The sequence below is a fragment of the Nomascus leucogenys genome, chromosome 3 (assembly GCF_006542625.1).
Source record: "Nomascus leucogenys isolate Asia chromosome 3, Asia_NLE_v1, whole genome shotgun sequence".
Lineage (NCBI taxonomy): Eukaryota > Metazoa > Chordata > Mammalia > Primates > Hylobatidae > Nomascus > Nomascus leucogenys.
In genome coordinates, this window is record NC_044383.1 from 128,434,375 (window position 1) to 128,455,372 (window position 20,998).

General features: G+C 35.8%; 1 protein-coding gene across 4 annotated transcripts in view; it reads left to right on the forward strand.

Annotated features, from left to right (window-relative positions):
* Positions 1 to 20,998, forward strand: part of ADGRG6 (adhesion G protein-coupled receptor G6) — a 142,666-nt gene that overhangs the window by 66,738 nt on the left and 54,930 nt on the right. For 2 of the 4 annotated variants that reach the window (XM_030809766.1, XM_030809764.1), the window contains exons 4-6: positions 1,314 to 1,937; positions 13,033 to 13,101; positions 14,834 to 14,917. In XM_030809766.1, the coding sequence (XP_030665626.1) occupies positions 1,314 to 1,937; positions 13,033 to 13,101; positions 14,834 to 14,917 (777 nt within the window). The remainder of the gene's footprint in view (positions 1 to 1,313; positions 1,938 to 13,032; positions 13,102 to 14,833; positions 14,918 to 20,998) is intronic. The other 2 variants (XM_030809765.1, XM_030809767.1) reach the window with 1 other exon arrangement.

Genomic DNA, 20,998 nt, shown 5'->3' on the forward strand with positions numbered 1-20,998 from the left:
TACAAATGCCACCCAGCCATAATCACTAATAAAATGTTGGTGGAGATATTTATTTCTAGGCTTTTAATTTTAACAATGCATGTAGAATACTGGTTCATATTGTTTGTGTCTCTTTGCATAATTGAACCTATAAACTGCTTTATATTTAAAAAGTAAACTAAAGTCCATGATTCCTTTAAATTCTATCATAGATTTTTACTAGAATAGTTATACTAAAATGATGTTTTATTATAGAACTATTCTTGATGTACTGAATATTAAAATATATTCAAACAGTTTTTCATATGAAACCAGTATTAAAAAGTATTTTTGAGGAGAAATACTTCTTTCTCAAATTAGTTTCACAATGGCTATTATATTAGCATAGGGCTAAATCTATTGTATTATGTAATAATTTTGCATGTATCATGGATTAGGTGAATACATTTTTATTTTGAATTTATTGCACATCTATTACAATAATAGTACTTGCTATTTATTGCTGTGGTACTGGCACTGCTCTGTGCTTTGGACATATTAACTTATTTAATTCTTATTAACCGTATATGCAATAGGTGCCATTGTTGCCCATTTTACAGATAAGACAAAGGTAGAGAGAGATGAAGTAACATACCCAGGGTCACATGGCCACTACCCAGAAGAGCTGGAGTAGGAAACTCCATGGTCTGCCTTCTACTACTCAAAAACTAGCTTATATGCCTGGATACCTTAAATATCCATTTTGTTTGACTTTTCACTAGACTCCCTCCCCTTAATAGAATTATTTTTATATTTGTTCCTAAAACAGCCTGATGATGGCAGAAAAAATAGGAGGATATAGAGTATCTGAAAGGGAGATGGCAGTACAGGAATGTTTGGAAAGAGTGAAAAGTAATCATTAATGAAAATAAGAACTATTATTTATGTTTAGAAATCATTTGAAAAGTAGCATTTTCGAAAATCTTAATGTATAAACAAAGCCTTCCTGAAACCAGTTATTTCCTTAATTAGGTAGTTGGGGTTTTTAAATTGTTAATTTCTTAGTTTCAGGATTAAAAAATACTTATCAACTTCGCTGGCTGTAACTCAAAAGTTTAGGTGTAAGATCCAATCATAACTAGAGATGAAATGAGTAGAATTTATTATTATTACTGATATCAGACAATTGGTAATGGGCTGATGACAGAGGATGGATGAGTAAGAGGGGAGGGATGGGGCAAATGGTAGGTAAAACGTTAACTAGTAGAAAGCGATGGAGGGCTTGATGTTTTGCATCACATTAGTCTGTGTTCTGAAGTTAACAGGTTTATCTTTCTTGTTATGTTTTGTCCTAGTTGCCGTGTCCTTAAGGAATCAAAAAGTCATTTTACCCCAGACATCAGATGCTTACCAGGTATCTGTTGCAAAAAGCGTCTCCATTCCAGAGCTCAGTGCTTTCACACTCTGCTTTGAAGCAACCAAAGTTGGCCATGAAGACAATGATTGGACAGCTTTCTCCTACTCAAATGCATCCTTCACACAATTGCTTAGTTTTGGAAAGGCCAAGAATGGCTACTTTCTATCCATTTCTGATTCAAAATGTTTGCTGAACAATGCATTACCTGTCAAGGAAAAAGAAGACATTTTTGCAGAAAGCTTTGAGCAGCTTTGCCTTGTTTGGAATAATTCTTTGGGGTCTATTGGTGTAAATTTCAAAAGAAACTATGAAACAGTTCCATGTGATTCTACCATTAGTAAAGTTATTCCTGGGAATGGGAAATTGTTGTTGGGCTCCAGTCAAAATGAAATTGTCTCTCTAAAAGGGGACATTTATAACTTTCGACTTTGGAATTTTACCATGAATGCCAAAATCCTCTCCAACCTCAGCTGTAATGTGAAAGGGAATGTAGTCGACTGGCAAAATGACTTCTGGAATATCCCAAACCTAGCTCTGAAAGCTGAAGGCAACCTAAGCTGTGGTGAGTTTGTAGCGTATTGCTTTTTTTTTTTTTTGCATTATTCTATGAATATGATTGTCAACAAGGAATTATACATACACACAAATGTATGTGTATGTATATTCACACCTATAGACATATATATATATGTTGTCACTAAAAAGCTCTTTTAATTTTTAAAATGTCGTCTGTTCAGCTCTTATAGCACACATTTGATTATAAGCCATGCATGCTCCATCAAGACATTTGGTTTTACCATTCTTAAGTTTTCCCTATGTCATAAAATATCACAGAGTTTATCACTAATATAACAACAGTTATAATTGTGGAGTCTCAAATAGAAATGTTAACACTAGGCTTGAAACAAAAGAAATTAATAAGTAAGTTATTGTTATTTTTTTTTGAGACGGAGTCTCACTGTGTTGCCCAGGCTGGAGTGCAGTGGGGCGATCTTGGCTCACTGCAAACTCTACCTCCTGGGTTCAAGAAATTCTCATGCCTCAGCCTCCCAAGTATCTGGGACCACAGGCGTGCACCACCATACCTGGCTAATTTTTGTATTTTTTTAAAATAGAGATGGGGTTTCATCATGTTGGCTAGGCTGGTCTCGAACTCCTGATCTCAAGTGGTCCACCCACCTCAGCCTCCCAAAGTGTTGGGATTACAGGCGTGAGCCACCCTGCCTGGCCAGTTACTGTTTTTTTTTTTTTTTTTGAGACAGAGTCTTGCTCTGCTGCCCAGGCTGGAGTGCAGTGGCGTGAGATCTCAGCTCACTGCAAACTCTGCCTCCCAGGTTCACGCCATTCTCCTGCCTCAGCCTCTCAAGAAGCTGGGACTACAGGTGCCCACCACCACGCCCGGCTAATTTTTTGTATTTTTAGTAGAGACGGGGTTTCACTGTGTTAGCCAGGATGGTCTTGATCTCCTGACCTCGTGATCGGCCCACCTCGGCCTCCCAAAATTTTAGGATTACAGGCGTGAGCCACCATGCCCAACCCAGTTACTGTTTTTAATCACAAAGGTGATACAGTTATAAACTGATCTTTATCATCCTGGAATTAAATTTCAATTGAATGACTTAAATAAACAACCATCACCTAAGAGAATAGTATTTACTCAGCCAGTATTAAATATCAAAACTGTCCATTTTATAGAAAATCTTAATCAGGAATTATCCATTTTTTCTTTGAACATTTTTCTCCATTTTTTTAAAAATGAGGATTTATAGTTTGTTTCAAGTACTGTGCTCTCTCTGGTTCTTTGTGAGACTGTAAATGTGCTATTATTGGAAGTAGCTAAATGCAGAATATTTTGAGAAATAATTCTGTGTGATAAAAATTGTATTAAAATGGATCTCCACCTAATATTCTCCATTTACAAAAGTTAATTCTGGAAGCCTTTATTTTATTATAGGACTGATTCAAACACAAAAAGTAGAAGTTTCATTATGACTAAATCTAAGGCAGTGATAATATATACATTTTAGTCACAGACATAACTCTCAAAAAGAAGAAGAAGGAGCCTAGTATTCAAAAGTAATTTGTATATGACTTTGGAAGGAAGTTTACTGGGAATTTGTTCCCACACTTTGAGCAAAGTAGCACCCTTTTGATGACTCAAGGCCACCCCCCAATTTCTTAGACCCATGCCTGCCCTTCTGGCCTGAGAACTCCTGTTACCCACCTGTTCGTGTGGTCCATGGCACTCCTACAGGTGGTGGAAAGGCTATGAAGTGATGTCATTTGAAAGATATTTCCTTGCAGGATGTTGGAAAGTAGATAAACACAACCCTGTTCCACAAGGGAACTGCAGAGCTTTATAAGAGCTGGTGGTGTTCCCTAAGATCTTCTCTCAGTGTTAGGATAGCTAGAAAGGACCTTCAGGAACTCCTTGAGAAGTCTTTTATCAGAGAAGAAATTGAGAAAGTCAGGTGTGTATGTTTGCTATGGGACAGTGAAGAATAAGGAGAGGGAATGGTGTGCTTCCTACATTCTGGGTGACTGTCTTTAATTCAGGGGTCTCTTTTCACCATATACTGGGACATTATTAAAAAGTCATAATATAGACCATTCTAATATTTGCCTTTTTATGGGACAATATTTTGAAGATGTCAGCAACCAAAACAAATATGGCTATGTTAATAATTGCTAATACTTAAATTATATTTAAATTGAACACACATTTTGTACTAAATGTCATTTTAAGCACTTAACACATATTGATTGATTACCTACACCATAGATCCCATGTTACGGGTTCTGTAATTGACCCTATTTTGCAAATAAGGAAGCTGAGGCACATGGAGATTAACTAACTTTTCCAGGGTCACTTAATTAGTAAGTGGCCAAGCCAGGATTGGAACTTGGAAAGTTTGGTATTAGAGCTGTGCTCTTCTAACCAGTGTAAATTAGACTGTCATTCATCATAAACAGGATTAGATATGAGATTTAGTACCAGGATAGGCAAGCTCATTCTTGCCCAGGGGAGAAGTATGAAGGTCCAAGAGCCATCTCTCTGGCCAGCAGTGCATTCTGTGAGAAAACACTAGGTTTGTAGTGTGTTAACATATTTGTTTCAAACAAACAATATTTGTTTCCCACAATACTTCCTGGATACCTAACTGTGAAAAAGTATGATTCAGTTTTACAGGTATTCCTAAGCTTCTCTAAGAATTTCTCTAGACCAGAGTTGACAAATTAGGAGGGCCTGTAACAGGCCATGCATTTTTGTTAACTTGTTTGTTTAGAGACAGGGTTTCACTCTGTCCCCCAGGGTGGACTCTAGTGATGCCATCAGAGATCACTATAACCTTGAACTTCTGGGCTCAAGTCATCCTCCTACTTCAGCTCTCCTGAGTAGGTAGGACATCAGGTGTGCACCACCATGCCCAGCTAATTTTTTAAAAAATTTATTGTAGAGATGAGGTCTCACCGTGTTGTCAAGGCTGGTCTTGAACTCCTGGCCCCATGTGATCCTCCCTCCTCAGCCTCCCAAAGTGGTGGGATTACAGTCATGAGGGATTGTACCCAGCACACATGTTTTTTTAATACTTGTTTTTCTTTTTTTTTTTTTTTTTTTGTTTGGGGTCTTACTATGTTGCCCAGACTGGCCTTAAACTCCTGGGCTAAAGCAATCTTCTGATCTCAGCCTTCTGAGTAGCTGGGACTAAGCTCCCTTGTTCTTATAAATAAAGTTTCATTGAAACACAGCCATGCCCATTAGTTTATATATTGTCTTTCTCTGCCTCTGTGCTACAATGGCTGTGTTAATTGATTGTGATCAATACAGTATAGTCCGCCATCCTAAAATGTTTACAATCTAGCCCTTTAGGAGAACATTTGCCAACCCCTGAAACTAGTCTAAAGAACTATAAGAGTCCACTTTGCTGAACCACATACTTTGAACAGCACTAGAAAAGACCTGTCAGAGCTCCTCAGCCAGGGAAAACAAACCAATCACCCACAGGCTAGTTTAGCCCTAAGACATGGGTGGTGGTGGTAGCATTTGTTTGTTCCTGTTCATTTACATTTGTTTCACACAGTGCTTTTAACTGATGAATTATTTCTGATATTAAACTATTAGATTTCACATAAAAATGAAGTTTTGGATTTTTCTGGTAAACAGAATACACTAGGCTACTATAGTTGCATGGCCGACACAGCTGGAGCTAAATGGTGGCTGCTGCTTTCAAAGGGGCTTCCCAGTTTACTTCAGTCCTTAGCAACCCCTTATTCTTCCCACTCCGGCCCCCTTTTTGTCTTTAGATTGCCATCTGGCCCTGATAGGCTTTTAAATGGGAATGCTGATTTATGCCACTCCTTTTATACAGGCCAGGAAACTGAAGCTTAGACAAAAAAAGTGGCGGAGGCAGTTGGTGGGCTCCAACACGTGTCTCCTGTCTCATTGTCTAGTATTTAGGTCTGGGAATACTCATTTAAAAAATTATTTTAAATTATTTTAATTGATTGATAAAAACGATGTGTGTCTATGGTATACAACATGTTTTAATATAGGTATACATTGTGGAATGGCTAATTTGAGCTAATTAACTTTCATTGTTATCTCATGTACTTATTTTATTTGTAGACAGAACATTTAAAATCTCTCAGCAATTTTCAAGTATACAATCATTGTTATTAACAATAGTCATCATGTTGTACAATAGATTTCTTGAATGTATTTCTCCAGTCTAACTGAAATTTTCCATCCTTTGACCCATACATTCTCAACTCCTGTGTCCCGTCCACCCGCGCCCTTGAAAACCACTCTTCTATTCTTTGCTTTTATGAGTTCAACCTTTTTAGTTTCCACATTTAAGTAAGATCATGCAGTTCTCATAATTTCTTAAACTCTGTCCCTGAGACACCTTTCCCAAGCCTTAAGATTATCGGAGTGCATCAAGTACATACTCATGTACCTTAGTCATCTATAAGTTTTCAAAGTAATTTTGTCAAAGGGGTAGCGTGAACTTACGGAGTCAATATATTTGAGTCTTTTTAACTTTTATAGTGATCTTCTTGCCATTCCAAGATGACGTTAAACACTCACATTCCAGACATTCAGATGTCCTGGACTGTGTTTCAGGAGAAATGATGGGAGAGGGAATTTCCTGCTGCTTAATCATCAGCTTTGGGAGTTGAAGAGCCCAAGTCACTCATTAACTGACAGGAAATACCTGTAAACAGAGATTATATCAAGGCTTGTTAGCTAAGCAAATCTTTGATAAGTGTACCCTGTTAACATTTTAACCTTTCATTTTTTTTTCCAGAAAATGAAAGCATCTTGCTGTTTATGGTTATAATTTCCAACAAACTAATCAGTACAGTAACCAATGGGAGAATAGAAATTTATTTCTAACATTCCATTGAATGGACAATGTCTGCTAAGTATGAGCTTTTATTTCAGGATTAATTTGTGATGGAAAAATAAATAGATTTTGCAAAGATATATTGGTAAATAAATTTTAATATGAAAGTAACATAGTAGAATTGAACTGACTCAATTCAACATTCAAATGTCCTGTCATTTTTTTCACATATTAAACATCCTAGCCTTAATAAAATTGATATATTATTAATAAATACTCTAACAATTTTAGAATATGACTTTGTTTTCCTATATTCTAAATATTCTAAAAAATATTTGGGAAATGTACCTTAATTAGGAAATTTTCAGCAGATTTTTAAAAACATGGTTAAACCTGTCAATCCTTTTAAAAACGAAATACTTTATTTAGCAGTAAATCTTCTTCGTTTTATAGCATCTTCATTTTTCTTAGAGCAATTTTATTAAACACATTCAGTTTTATGACCCTTATGGATAGATAAATTTTTAGTGGACTCTTTGATTATAGGTGCAAGTATTTATTTGCCTGTGTAATGATTCAAGTTTAGATACTGGCTAATGTCCGTCAATTTTCACAAAGAACAGACAGTGCCTTCTCTACAAGTTTTATTTATTTTACTGATTACTACTCTTTCCTGAGGGAGTGGTACAGTATAATGCAATGAATAGTCTAAGTTCAAACAAATTACATCTATTTTAACAAGCATTTATTAGGCACTTCCATTGGTTAGCTACTGTGGATGTAGAGATAAGACACACTTCATAAATACTTTATTGTTATTCTTTTCTGAAATTTCTGGATTTGTACTTACTTTTGTTTCCCTCTCTAGGATTTTTTACAGAGTTTGCTAAGGTTTCATCAACTCTTGAATTTTTACCATTTCATAATCATTACAGTTCTGTTCTTCATAGCTATAAAACTTAAATTCATTATTGGCTCCTCCCTTGCACTTCTAACAAATGATTGAATGTAATATTTTTAGATTACTAAATCATTTTTAAATAATAAAATTAAGATAAAATCACTTTATCTTTACAAAGGACTTTATACTTTGAGGATGCCCAAACTCTTTATGAACATAGATGACTAAATTTCACTTTAAATATATTTATTTATGAAAAGTTGAAAAATTCATCTTAGTAACAACTGCAAAGAAAAAAATGAAATGAATTACTGTTTTTATTTTTCTATTATTGCAACTTATTGTGAGGATTTGCTCCTCAGTTATTTGGAGTATTAAGTAGGCATGAGAGGAGCAGTGGGCTACACATCAGCCTTTTTTACCACAATTTGTGTAAATATTAATATATAGTGACTCCTTTTGGTAGCATAATTTGGAAAGAACAACAGAGGAGAAGGATTAACAGCTTTAGAGCTTTTCCTCAACTGCCTGTTACCAGTGATTACATTTTTTTCAAGAAAACTTGGCTCTAAATTTTGCTGTTAATGTTGTAGAACTTTGCTTCTTAGTTCAGCTAGAACCCAGGTTCTTGTCACACAACTAGGAATTTAGGCACGCGGACACATTGAGGGGTGAGTAGAGCAGGACTTTATTGGGCAAAAAGGAAAAACAAAACAAAAACAACAACAAAAAGCTCAGCAAAGTGAGATGGAGGCCTGCTAACAGGCCCTCCACCTCACTGATTGATTCCCAGGTCCCCACAGGAGCTGGAGAGAGCAGGCTCCTCCCCTGCATAAGGCATGAATTCCCCGGAGCTCCACCCACCTCCCACAGTGCGCAAGTCAGGCTCCAGTCCGCTGTGGGCAGGCTCAGGCAAGGCCTGGGGAGGTTTCCTCATCTGCACAAAAGCATCTGATGTAAACACTTGTGAGGTGGGTGGGAGATTCTCCGGGGGCCCCTTTTTATCTGCCTAGACATTTGGCTTTCTCATTAATATTAAGTAAACACCTGAAAACACCTTTCTGGTAGCCTCGAAAATGAGTGAACACATACATATCATATTCTAAAACCAATTGGTTGATGATAAAACATATCATTATCCAGGAGAGTGGATTGTTTGTTCTTCCTTAACAACCTCCTGATGTGTAAATCCATCAGCCAAAGAAAACTGATTGTGATATTGACTTTTTATGCAGATATGCTGAAAATGGAACTGGGTAGAAATAAAGTTTGTATACACTTTTGATATTTCATGTATTTGTTTATTTTGGTGTGTTGTAATGCAAGTTTTCATTTATCAATTTAATTTCCTTTTAATTAAATTAGTCACTTGTATTTATATCATTTTTACTTAAAAATATTCCAGTTTGTTTTTTATTGTTATATTGGGTCATATTAAAATAGTGTTTATTGAGTATTTAAAGCAATGTCAATTTGCTAAACCAGAAGTTCCCCAGAAGGAACAGCTAACTAAATTACTGAGAAGTAAATGTTGCAGTTTCCCATAAAAGAATGCTACATATTGAAATTTACACTTGTTACTGTGCGATGAAACTGATGAAATGTTCAAGAAAATTGTTAAATATCTTGCTCTAAATCATAGCTCTTCTGATTTTCTTTTCTTATTTTTACCTCTAAGCTCTTTAACATACTAGTGGGAATGTAGTTTGCCTAAAAACTGCTTTCCCACAACACTGAGCCCTTATCTCCCTTTGTCTTCCAGAGATACTGTATCAGTGCCAGAAGTGGCCTAAGAAGCCCTTGACTGCCAACATTGTGTGTAATATGAGAACCACAGGAACTCCCTCCAGGGTCTCCTCTGTTGCATGCTACAGAGGCTGAGATTTCATTAGTCTCTGAACTTTAAAGGCTTTTTAGTTTGCGGAAGTCCCTTACAAAATATAAGTACCTACAAAAGGGAGGTCCTACAAAAAGTGGGCATACAGTAAATGTGATGCAAGGGAATAATGGGCAAAAAGCATTCAAGACAAAATTGCACCTCAGTCCTGCCTTAACTTCTGCCTCCTCGAATGTTCTTTTTTCATCGTGCATTTGCTTAAGTTTTCAATCTTTAAAACTCCCCCTTCCTCTCTCTGCTTCCTTTCACAGCCAAGCTTCCTCTTCTTGCATTCACTCGTCAGACCTTGGCAGTCTAGATTTCATCATTCCCACACAACTCAAACTATTTTCTATAGAGGTACTACCAAAATCCCAAGTCAAAGTTAAAGGTCTTCTCATTCTTTATCATTCTTGGCCTTTCTGGTATTCTTGATATTGCCATACCCTGCATTAAACTTTCGTATCTTAAATTATGTAAAACCACCTCTGTAAAAGCTGTTTTTACCTTTGTAAGTCTGTAGCTCTTTTTCTTATATCTGATGCTTAAATATAGAAATATCTGTGGTTCCATCCTGTTTCCTTCTGAAATCCACAGTCTATCTCCAGTGATCCCAAACACTGTATAGCTTCTGATTTCCTGGCTACACCTCTTACAAAAACACTTTTGCGTCTAGGTGTCACACAAGCACCTCAGTTTCTGTTACTGGACTTAGTGTTTACCCTACCCCACCTAAGCCTGCTCTTCTTCTATTATTTCCCATCTCCTTTTATATGTACCAGTTTTTCAAGTTGGAAATTAGCAAAACGTCCTCTATTCTTCCTTTTTTCCTCTGTCTTTAATTAGTTGCTAAATGTTACGCATTCTGTCTTTAAATTTCTTGTATCTGTATCTATCTCTTTCTGTCGATCCTTATTACTTATGATATCAAGGCTGAATTATTAGTAGTAGTCCTGCTTCTGTTTCCCTTCTGTTGGTTGTAGAATCTAAATGATTGTTTTCAAATGAAATATAGTTTACTTGCCTACCTCCTCCTTATTTTCCCTCACTGCCTTTAAGAAAGAGTTCGCAGGCCAGGCGCGGTGGCTCACGCCTGTAATCCCGGCACTTTGGGAGGCTGAGGCAGGCGGATCACGAAGTCCGGAGATCGAGACCATCCTGGCTAACACGGTGAAACCCTGTCTCTACTAAAAATACAAAAAATCAGCCAGGCGTGGTGGCGGGCGCTTGTAGTCCCAGCTACTCGGGAGGCTGAGGCAGGAGAATGGCGGGAACCCGGGAGGCAGAGTTTGCAGTGAGCCGAGATCGCACCACTGCACTCCAGCCCGGGCAACAGAGTGAGACTCCATCTCAAAAAAAAAAAAGAGTTCACAATGTTAGTTCACCTCGTGAACCCAAAATATCTCAGACAGGTTTCAATTAGTTTAGAAAGTTTATTTTTCCGAAGTTAAGGACACACCTGTGACACAGCCTCAGGGGGTCCTGATGACATGTGCCCAAGATGGTCAGGGTGCAGCTTGCTTTTATATGTTTTAGGGACACAATACATCAACCAATACATGTAAGATTTACATTGGCTCAATCTGGAGAAGGGTGGGACAACTCGAAGTAGTAGGGAGAGGGCTTCCAGGTCATAGGTAGATTTAAAATTTTTCTGATTGACGATTGAGTTATTATCAGTAGAAAGGAATGTCTGGGTTAAATAAAGGATTGTGGATACCAAGATTTTGTCATGCAGATGAAGCCTTCAGGTAACAGGCTTCACAGAGGATAGATTGTAAATGTTTCATATCAGACTTAGGGTCTGTGTTGATGTTAATGCTGAAGGGGTGTAATGAGGCATGTCCAACCCTCTCTTCCATCATGGCAACTCGATTTTCAGGTTAACTCTGGAGGGACCTTGGCCAAGAGGAGGAGTCCATTTAGATGGTTGTGGGGGGCCCTAGAAGTTCATTTTTGGTTTACAACCTTTAGTGCTCACCACTCAAGGTTCCAGTGTGTGGGATTAACCACTGGAAAAAAGACAGAGGGTTCTAGTGCTCATGGTGTTGATATTTTCCAAAGCCTTACAGCAGCTATCCATTGTTTGTGTATCTGATCATCCTTATCAGTTTTTACTTTAGCAATGCCCAGTGACTTGGGTGCACAGACCATTTCAGTGCCTCCTTGGTATTTGTTTTAGAAATTCTGTCTGCCAGTAAAATACCCATCTCTACTCTCTTACACCTGGCTCTCTCAGAGCCTCCTGTGCCTCATGGGCCTTCTTCTTTGAAATGGATTTTCTGTTCACTTTTCTTACCAAGCTGTTGTCACATCCTCCTTTGGGCCACTGCCACCTTTGGAGCACTTCCCTAATAGCACTTAGAACTGTGACGCCATCTCCCTTTCATGCCTCCCTGAGAGCAGCGACTTAGCTTAAAGCATCATTCTGGCCTCTGTACCTCACATAATGTAGGCAATAAGTAAATGTTTGTTGAATGAATGTGTAAAGGTCTGTGACGAGCTTCTTGCCAGTCAGTGTCATGGCATAGCCAGCCTGTAAGATCAGGCCTTTCTGAAGTATCATGATTCCTTCCTTGGGCCAAGTGCCCTGAGGTATCAAGGATGAAGAAACCATGCCTCTGGAGAGACTGTTAAACTGTTAGGTTATTTTCTGCTTATGCATACTGTTTACCTAGTTACGTATCTTTTGTTAGCTCATGCACGAGCTGTGCCCTCACATTCCCACAGGAAAGTTTTGAAATGTTTATTAGAATAAAATCACTATTATATAAATGTCCCTTAAAATTAAATATATCGTGCATATGATATATGTGTGTATATATATGTATGTGTATACACACATATACATATATATTTGTATTTTTGTATGTTTGTGATACAATATGCTTTGTTATAAGCTTAGCCAATTTTTCTCAGACTCAAGCTGTTGGAAAAAGTCTGTTAATTGTCAGAGGGAGATTTAGTGCAACAATGAAAATCTACTTCTACTAAAAAATCAGCTCAAAACTCGTTTCCTGCTGAGGATGAGTTAGTAAAAGCTTGAAATAAAAAGACACAGAGACTGAATTGAAGTCACAGAAACATATTTCTGGAATTACAAATAGCATATTCTAGGATGTATGAACCAAAACTGCATTTTATGGGTAATTCATAATATCTAACTTCACTTTTGAAACTTATTCTTGTTGTTTGTATTATTTATTTGTATGAATTCCCACCCAAACTCTTAAAATTTATTATACAAAAAAGCCCTGAACTTTTTGCACAAACTTTAAGGGGCAGTGGCACTGCTTTTCTTTTCATGTGTGATGACTGATAAGTTGAGTTAAAGATTTTGATGACAATTTCAATACTTTGGTTTTACATTTGAGAAAATTAAGTCACAGTGACCTAAAGAGACTTTCTTGATATCAAAGAATTACTGGTGGACTCTTCTAGGGCTGCTTCTATTACATCAACCGTATGATTTTTCTGGATAATATCACTAAATCATAAGTCAAACTTACATATTCTCTTTGTGTTGATCAAGGTTCCTACCTGATCCCGCTCCCGGCAGCAGAACTGGCCAGCTGTGCAGACCTGGGGACCCTCTGTCAAGGTAGGGAGCCCACACCGTGCTCTGGAATCTCTTTGCTTTCTACTTGCAATTTTGGATAATGTAGTTGTCATTGTTTTGATTTGTATCTGAATTTTCACTTGGAAAGCCAGAAAACAGCAAAACAGAAGAATTTCTGCATGTGTTTTAGTTGTGTGGGTGCACAGTACGTACGGCGTGGAGAAAGAATGCATTCACACCATGGGTAACCACAATTCCACAAAGCTCTGAATTTTAAAAATGTGAATTTATATCCTATTAAATATGGATTGGTTTCATTTTTCCCCCATGTCTTCTCAAGAATATACTGGACTTTCAAAAAGTCCAGCATAAATACAGTGGTACAATACTTTGAAGAAGTATTCATATCTATAAAATAAAGAGGGAAATTAATTTGACTATTCAGTTAACTTTAAGATAAGGCCATAAGGCAATTTATGATGACAAGATAACTTAAATCTTAAGATTAAAATGGTTATAGTGAACTAATGTTAATGTAACTGTGTTAATTATTATGATGCTTAATATATCATGGTCAGTATTTTAGTTATATGTTATGTACTAAATAGCTGCATGCTAAATAATACATAATTAAAGTTATACAAGTTTTAAAATAATAAAAATATTTTGCTTTATTTTATCATTGCTCTTCCTAATTATCCGTGACCCTTTTCATCTATTTATTCTATTAAATACTTCTGTAATGAAGTAGCATGTTCTATGTACCACATTAAGAATCACAGCCATGCTTTTTGTAAAAGCTGGATCTCTTATTAAGAAGATCATAGCACAAAAGTGACCGGGGTTAGAAGTGAGATTGAAGAAATAAAAACCTAAGCTCTGGTCTATGGTTCCAGTGTGAGAGTAGGGCAGGCAGGAGGTGGGGTGGGGTAACTCATTATTATCTTTGTTTTCCTTTTGGAGACATTATTTCTTTGATGTTATTATTAATCAACACCCTATGGAAATTAAGTCATCAAGTAGTTTTTTTTTCCATGATCTCCATGTAGTTTTCAAATTGTTATATGAAATAAAAAAATCTGTAATTCTGTTTAGTTCATCTGAAGTTTAAAAAAAAGTTATTTTTATTTTTAAAAGTCTTCTCACCTGGGACATCTGACATAATACTTTGAAAATGTCTCCCTTATAAAGCTTGCCCTGTGAAATACTTTTTATCTATCAATGTTTAGTAAACTTGTTGGAATCTTTAAATGATTAACTTAGTCTATGCATTTCATTTGTCTTTTTCTTTACATTCATCTTAAGAAGAAGTACATTTTTCTTCTGAGATTTTCTCTAGTCTCAGTGTATTAGGCAAACTTAGTTTAGATAACTTTCCAGCTGCAGATTCGTACAGGCTGCTTTCTATAACTTTTTCTTTTGACAGACTCAGGAAACCAAGTTCTAGAAGGGTTTAGTGTTTTACTGTGTGATTGCCAGCTTGTTAATGGAGATCTAGGTCTAGAATCTAGAATCAAAATGTCCTTTCTCTCATCACTTTGTGCTTGCTCCAGACCCTTGTGTATTATAGCATCAAAGGCCGTGTGTACTGATTCTTAATGTGCCATAGAAAGCATTGCTTCATTTTATACATTGCAACCTTGGAGTCTTTTGTATTTCAAAATGGTTTCCATTCTTCCCCTATATATTTTAATGCATTAATTATAGATTGCTTATCCAAATTAACTGTCATGTGCTCTTTTCAAAATTACATCTTTCTCATCTTTATTACCAGCTACTGTAAACTCTCCTAGTACTACACCACCCACTGTCACCACTAACATGCCTGTTACTAACAGAATCGATAAACAAAGGAATGGTAAGAAATCATTACCTTTTATATTTTTAGTATGTCTAACATAAAAAATATGTATTATTCCAACAAAGTTTCTGTTAATTGGAATCAATTGATACATTTGTAGGTTTACAAGACTAGTAAAATTAATAAAGGTCACTTAACTCTGTTGAGCTCCTCATTCTTATGACCAGTGGAATGAGTACGTTTCCAGTACTCCTCTTTTGCGCTTTTAGCCAAAATTTTTTTCAAAGGAAGTTTTAGGGGAAAGGCATTTAATTAGAAGGCATTAATGTGCATCATATAGAGATCAGAGAAAAATGCATTTCGATAGTATTTTATCAGATTATTTTCTGCAGGAAACAAGTTTTAAAGGATTTTATAAATTTCAAAAAACTAAGTAATTTTAATAATTTAATTTCTCACTTAAGTGAACTTTATGTTCATATATTTGTGACATTTAAATCAATTTCCATAGTAATACTTTGCTTTCTGTTTTTATTTGCTGAAGAATAATAGAATGTGATTATATATCAACTAAAACAAATCAATTTTTGAATGACAGTTAAAGTCACTTCAAATACTTCTTGCTTTTTTTCTCCAAATATACTTTTCTATTATTTATAATTTGCAAATACAGCAGTGTACGGTAAGAAATAAACAGAGGAAAAGTCAGGTGAGTAGAATTCTTTAACCTGTTCCAGATGAACGACATACATGGCCTTTTGGTAATCCACAGTGAGCAATTTCAGTTTCTTCTAATAAAAGAGAAATTTCAATCAGGTGACCACACCATTGCTTTGAATACAGTAATATTCTCAAATATGAAGCATTAGAAACAAAGGAATTTTCTAAACTCCAATCATTTAGCTTATGAGGCCAAGACATCTGTAATATATCACCAGGGACCCAAAACCCTGAGAAAAGAAACCCACATAGTTCATTTTTTTCTTGGCTTCAGAGGTTACATCAATTTCCTCTGTAGGATATGTAAATTGGAACTATGGAATATTTTACATGAAATGTAGGTATAAATTTCATTAGGGTTATAAAGACATTGATTCAGGGAGTGTTTATGGTTATTCTGGTAGTTACACCAAGGAGATTTATGACGGAGCAAAAATTCCAGCAACCCCCAAGAAAGCAACAGCAGCTGAAATTTCCAGTGCATATTTCACATGGACGCTAGCCAGTAGATGGAAATATTATAATTCTAACTAAGTATTTCACTCTTTGTATGAACATACAAAGAGCCTCTGTGGTATTCTCCCTCCAGGATTGACACATCCTCTACTGCCCAAGAACATTTATACGGTGCTTCAGAGTCCTTGACTTGGTGTAGTGGAGCTGTATTCACTCAGTCATGTCATTTCTGACATTCTTGAAGAAAGCCTTGTTTAGGCCATCTCTCTCTGCGTCATAACCTTCATTAGAGTTTTAACAAAGCAAGCAGATGTTAGAATCAGTTAAAATGGTCTGTCTTGGCCACATTAATGAAAAAAATCTAATTCAGATAATTCTTAATCAAAATGTCATCTTAGTGTTTAAAAATATTCAGGTCATTATATGACAGAAATATTCTCAAAATTGTGTACTCAAATTTGTGTACCATCTTAACAATTTTTACCATGTCTCTGAACCACCTATACTATTTAATATGATTTTTTTCCTAAATTGACTCACTTTTTAACGTAAACATTTGTGTTTACTTCGGTAAATCTATTTCACGATTGTAAAGTGAAACCAGTCCTACTTGTTATAACACAGATGTAAAAAGTGAATATAAATATAATGTAAACAATGTTTTAAAATTCTCCCTGTATCCTATTGCCTTCTCACGTCCTAGGGCCTGAAGCCTTCATTATCTTTTTAAAAAGGAAGACTAACAAAGTATTAGAGACAGACTATATTAAGATTTTTTTCTTTGATGTAATCAAATTTGAAATAATTGAAAAGAGAATTACTTTTTCACCTTATGAATAAATGCTATTTAATGTCATGTCCTGGATTATCAGCATTGATATAATATTAACAATTTCTTATTCTTTGGGAAACAGAGAGTAAACATTCTCAGGCTTACATTCTGATATATTAGAGAATCCTATTTTATTTACTATAAGAAAGATTGGCACAACTGTCAAATCTATCATCTAATTTGTCCAGTCCTTTTAACTCTTGGCTATCAGAATTTTACTGAGTTAATCAATAACAATATTGCATTGTGGGGAGAGGAGAGGGATTGAGTTTGCTTGATAATCAGATATATTTATCATAGTATATCAATAGAATTTGTTTTCCTGGCTTTTGTGAAATGTTCCTGTTTTTCTGTGTAAAGTTATTTTTGTTGTTTGCAATAGGACTTTTATCTGATACCTCAAATTACACTAAGTCCTCATTAATGTCATTGATAGGTTCTTGGAAATTGTGACTTTGAGTAAAGTAACATGTAATGAAACCAATCTTACCATAGGCTGATTGATATAAACAAGAGTTAAGTTCCTACAGCATTATTTCTGGTCACAGAAACATCATCAAACTTCCAAATAAAGACTGAAACACTTCTAATATTTTCTAATATTAAACATTGTAGTTAATATGAGCTGTACATACATTTAAGAAACATTAGTGAAAACAAGTAAGATAATTGATTGCCCAGTTTTGGGTGAGCCAGTGAGTGACTGCAGTCTTAGTGGCGGTGATGGGTTAAATCAAGAAACAAATGTTTGCACAGTGAAAATTGTGAGGAGCACCTCCTGCCACCAAGCAGTTCCAAAACAGTCACCAATATGGGGGTTCGCCGAGTGCTTTCATACTGTATCATTTATTGTCGTGCATTTATATGATTATCTTATACTTCATGAGGTTTTGTTTTACACTAATTTGTAGCCATTCATTCATTGACTTTCCAACCTGCTTATTCCATCCAGTTCAGGGTAGCGGGTGGCTAGAGCCATCCGGGCAACTCAGGGCGGCAGGCAGGAACTAGTCCTGCCCAGGACTCCATCCCATGGCAGGGCACACTCACACACACACACACACCCACACCCACTCACACTGGGACCATGTAGACAGGCCAGTGAATCCAAGGTACACAGCTTTGGGATGTGGGAAGACACTGGAAGACCTGGAGAAACCCCATGCAGACAAGGGGAGAACATGCAGACCCTATGCAGACAGGGGACCTGGCCAGGCCTTGACTCTTCTCATCAACTTTGTAATGAAGCTCTGTTGAATGAAATGATGTTACTTGAGGACCTGTTGTGTACACTAAGAAAGTCTTTAAAGCTACTTTTCACAAACAGATATTTCAAGATATGGATAATCTGGGGATTCCCACAAATAATGACCTTTTTTATGTTTTCCATTACATTCCCAAGAAAAGCTCTTGGACTAATTATTATTCCATTCCAAATCATATCTTCTCTGCTTCAAACATCACTAGTGCTACTGAATAGTAAGCTTTTGTGAGGTTGTCACAAGCAACCCAAGTAAGGAATTAACTCCATTAGTCTGTATTGTTCTAAAAACCTAGTTTACAAGTAAGTACAGATTGTAACACTGCTTCCAGTTTCTCACATACATTTAGCTATTTAAATAACAAATTCCTTCAAAGATCATTTGAATGGATCCATTACTCTAGCTTTTTATGACATATATCTTAAAGAAATTGTGTGTGTAGGAGCTGCAGGATGCCAGTCCTATTGTAAATGCCACTGTCATAATAGAGTTGCCTCATCACTAGTTCAAAGAAATAACCAGGTGTCTAGATTAGCGTTTGGTTTATATTTTAACATCTATTTTTTCAAATATGTATTTAGGCCTATCATTTCAAACCTGTATTTTACGTCCTTGAATATAGCATAGATAGAGCAGTGTCATTTCTGTATTCTCCAAGAAACTCTGAAAAAAGTGTAAGAAGATAAAAAAGGGAAAGATTAATTGGAGAGAGACCTACAAAAAATAATATTGTTTTTATTGGTACCACATTGGTAATGGCAGGCAGTGATTTCTGCTTGAAGTTTTACATGCTGAAAGAAGTATCTAAATGGAAAATGGATATATTCTTAAATCATTTTTCCCCAATTAATGTCTATAATGAATTCTTTGGGCCTGGATGTCATTATTAGGATAGTATATACGTATTTTGAAGTCTCTGGAACACATGAAGATTTGTGAATAGCTTTTAAAACACCGTGAGTGTTGTTAACATTTGTAAGAGAAGACAACTTTACTGCTATGGTAACATGGAAAATCCTGCATAAGTGTGTCCTAATTATGAATTTTCTCCAATGGCAATGTTGAAGCCAATTATTTTGCTGCAGTCCAAAACCCTTCTCATCAGCCCTTCAGTGGGCATATTTTTTTATGTTGCTTTGACAGTTCACACTTGGACTTTTCTCATGGTTACTTGTTGACTGCACTATTCAAAAATTTTAAATAAGTATAACAAGTGGACTGGGGCAGGAAACAACGTTTAAAGAAAACATCTTAAATATTTGGATGCTTTCTTAAAAATTCAGAAATGTCAATGATTTTTAGAATTTTGCAATATTTTCCTTAAAGGGAACAAATACTACTCTTATAACAAAAGCATGCTTTAGGTTTCCATCTAGTGGTGGCTTTTCAGATACTCTGCTAGCGTTGATAATACAGATGCTCCTCCACTTATGATGGGGTTTGCATTCCTATAAACCCATTGTTAAGTTGAAAATGCTGGAAAACATCAAAAGTCAAAAATACATTTAATACACCCAACTTGCTGAACATCATAGCTTGCTGAACCCACCTTAAACACGTTCAGAACACTTACCTTAGCCTACAGCTGGGCAAAATCATCTAACACAGAGTCTATTTTATAATAAAATGTTGAATATCTCATGTACTTTATTGAATGCTGAACTTAAAGTGAAAAGTGAAATGGTCATATGGGTACTAGAAGTACAGTTTCTACTGAATGCCTGTTGTTTTCCCATCATCATAAAGTTGAATGATCTTGAACTATAAGTAGGGAACCTTCTGTATAGTCACAGAATATTATCAGGATCCTGAAATAACTCTTTGACTGTTGCAATTTTGAATTTCCTCCCAATAATTCAGAACATCTGTGATTTTATATGATGAGATCTACAGTGTAAAAGTTATCTTTATATGAATTATTATTTGTTTTATATGTTCCTCCAAATATTTTTCATTCAGAACATTTTTTTAAAGGAATATAAAAGTCAAGATCATTAAAATACCCAAAGAATTTTAGAAGTTGAAATAGTCTGCATAAATTAAACTCACCTGTGCTTGGACTTGTGCCAGTTTTATATATTTATATTACTACATCCAGGGACAGCAATTTATATTATTTAGCACAAGACTCTGATTCTTAATGGAAAGACATTCCTTTGGTAGTGGGACTGGAATTTGCATTTTGGTGGATTTGGAAATTCCCGGAGGCAAACTTTTACATTTTTTTTTCTACTGCCTCCCCACAATGTTTACTGTTTTCTTCAACATTGCTATAATTCTGTATTTCTATATGTTGTGTGCCTATTTTACTTAAGACTTACCTAAACATAAGCATGAAGAAAGATGATCAACAAAGGAGACTCAAAAAATTTTCTTCTCTCTATAACCTACCATAATTTAAAAGGGTATTTTTCTCACTAGCTACTTTGACTAAAGCACCCATTTACAGCTATTTAGCAAATGCTTGCTGGTGAGTTTGATTTTTATTTTAAAAAATCAGTTTACTTTAAAGATTTCCCCCCACCCAAAAAGCAGAATCTTCTTTACAATAAGATTTTCTTTTTAAAGTGATTTAGTCCAATGAAAATTCTACCTGCAAATATTGTTTATTTTTTTCCTCTACTTTGGTATAAATGAGCATATTTAAGAAATTTTGATGAAAAGTCTGGTGAAATGCAGCCTAATAGTTTAATAGAAGTGTTTTATTAAGCAGGGGAAAGAGAGGAAAAGGAGAGGAATTAGGGCAGTAAGTATCTGTATGCCTGTTCTACTTTTTCAAGTTAATTCTTCCACATGATCTTATTCAAGTTTTCACATCCCAAACTCTTTATCATTCTTTATAATGCACAGAAAGCATAATGCCTTGTT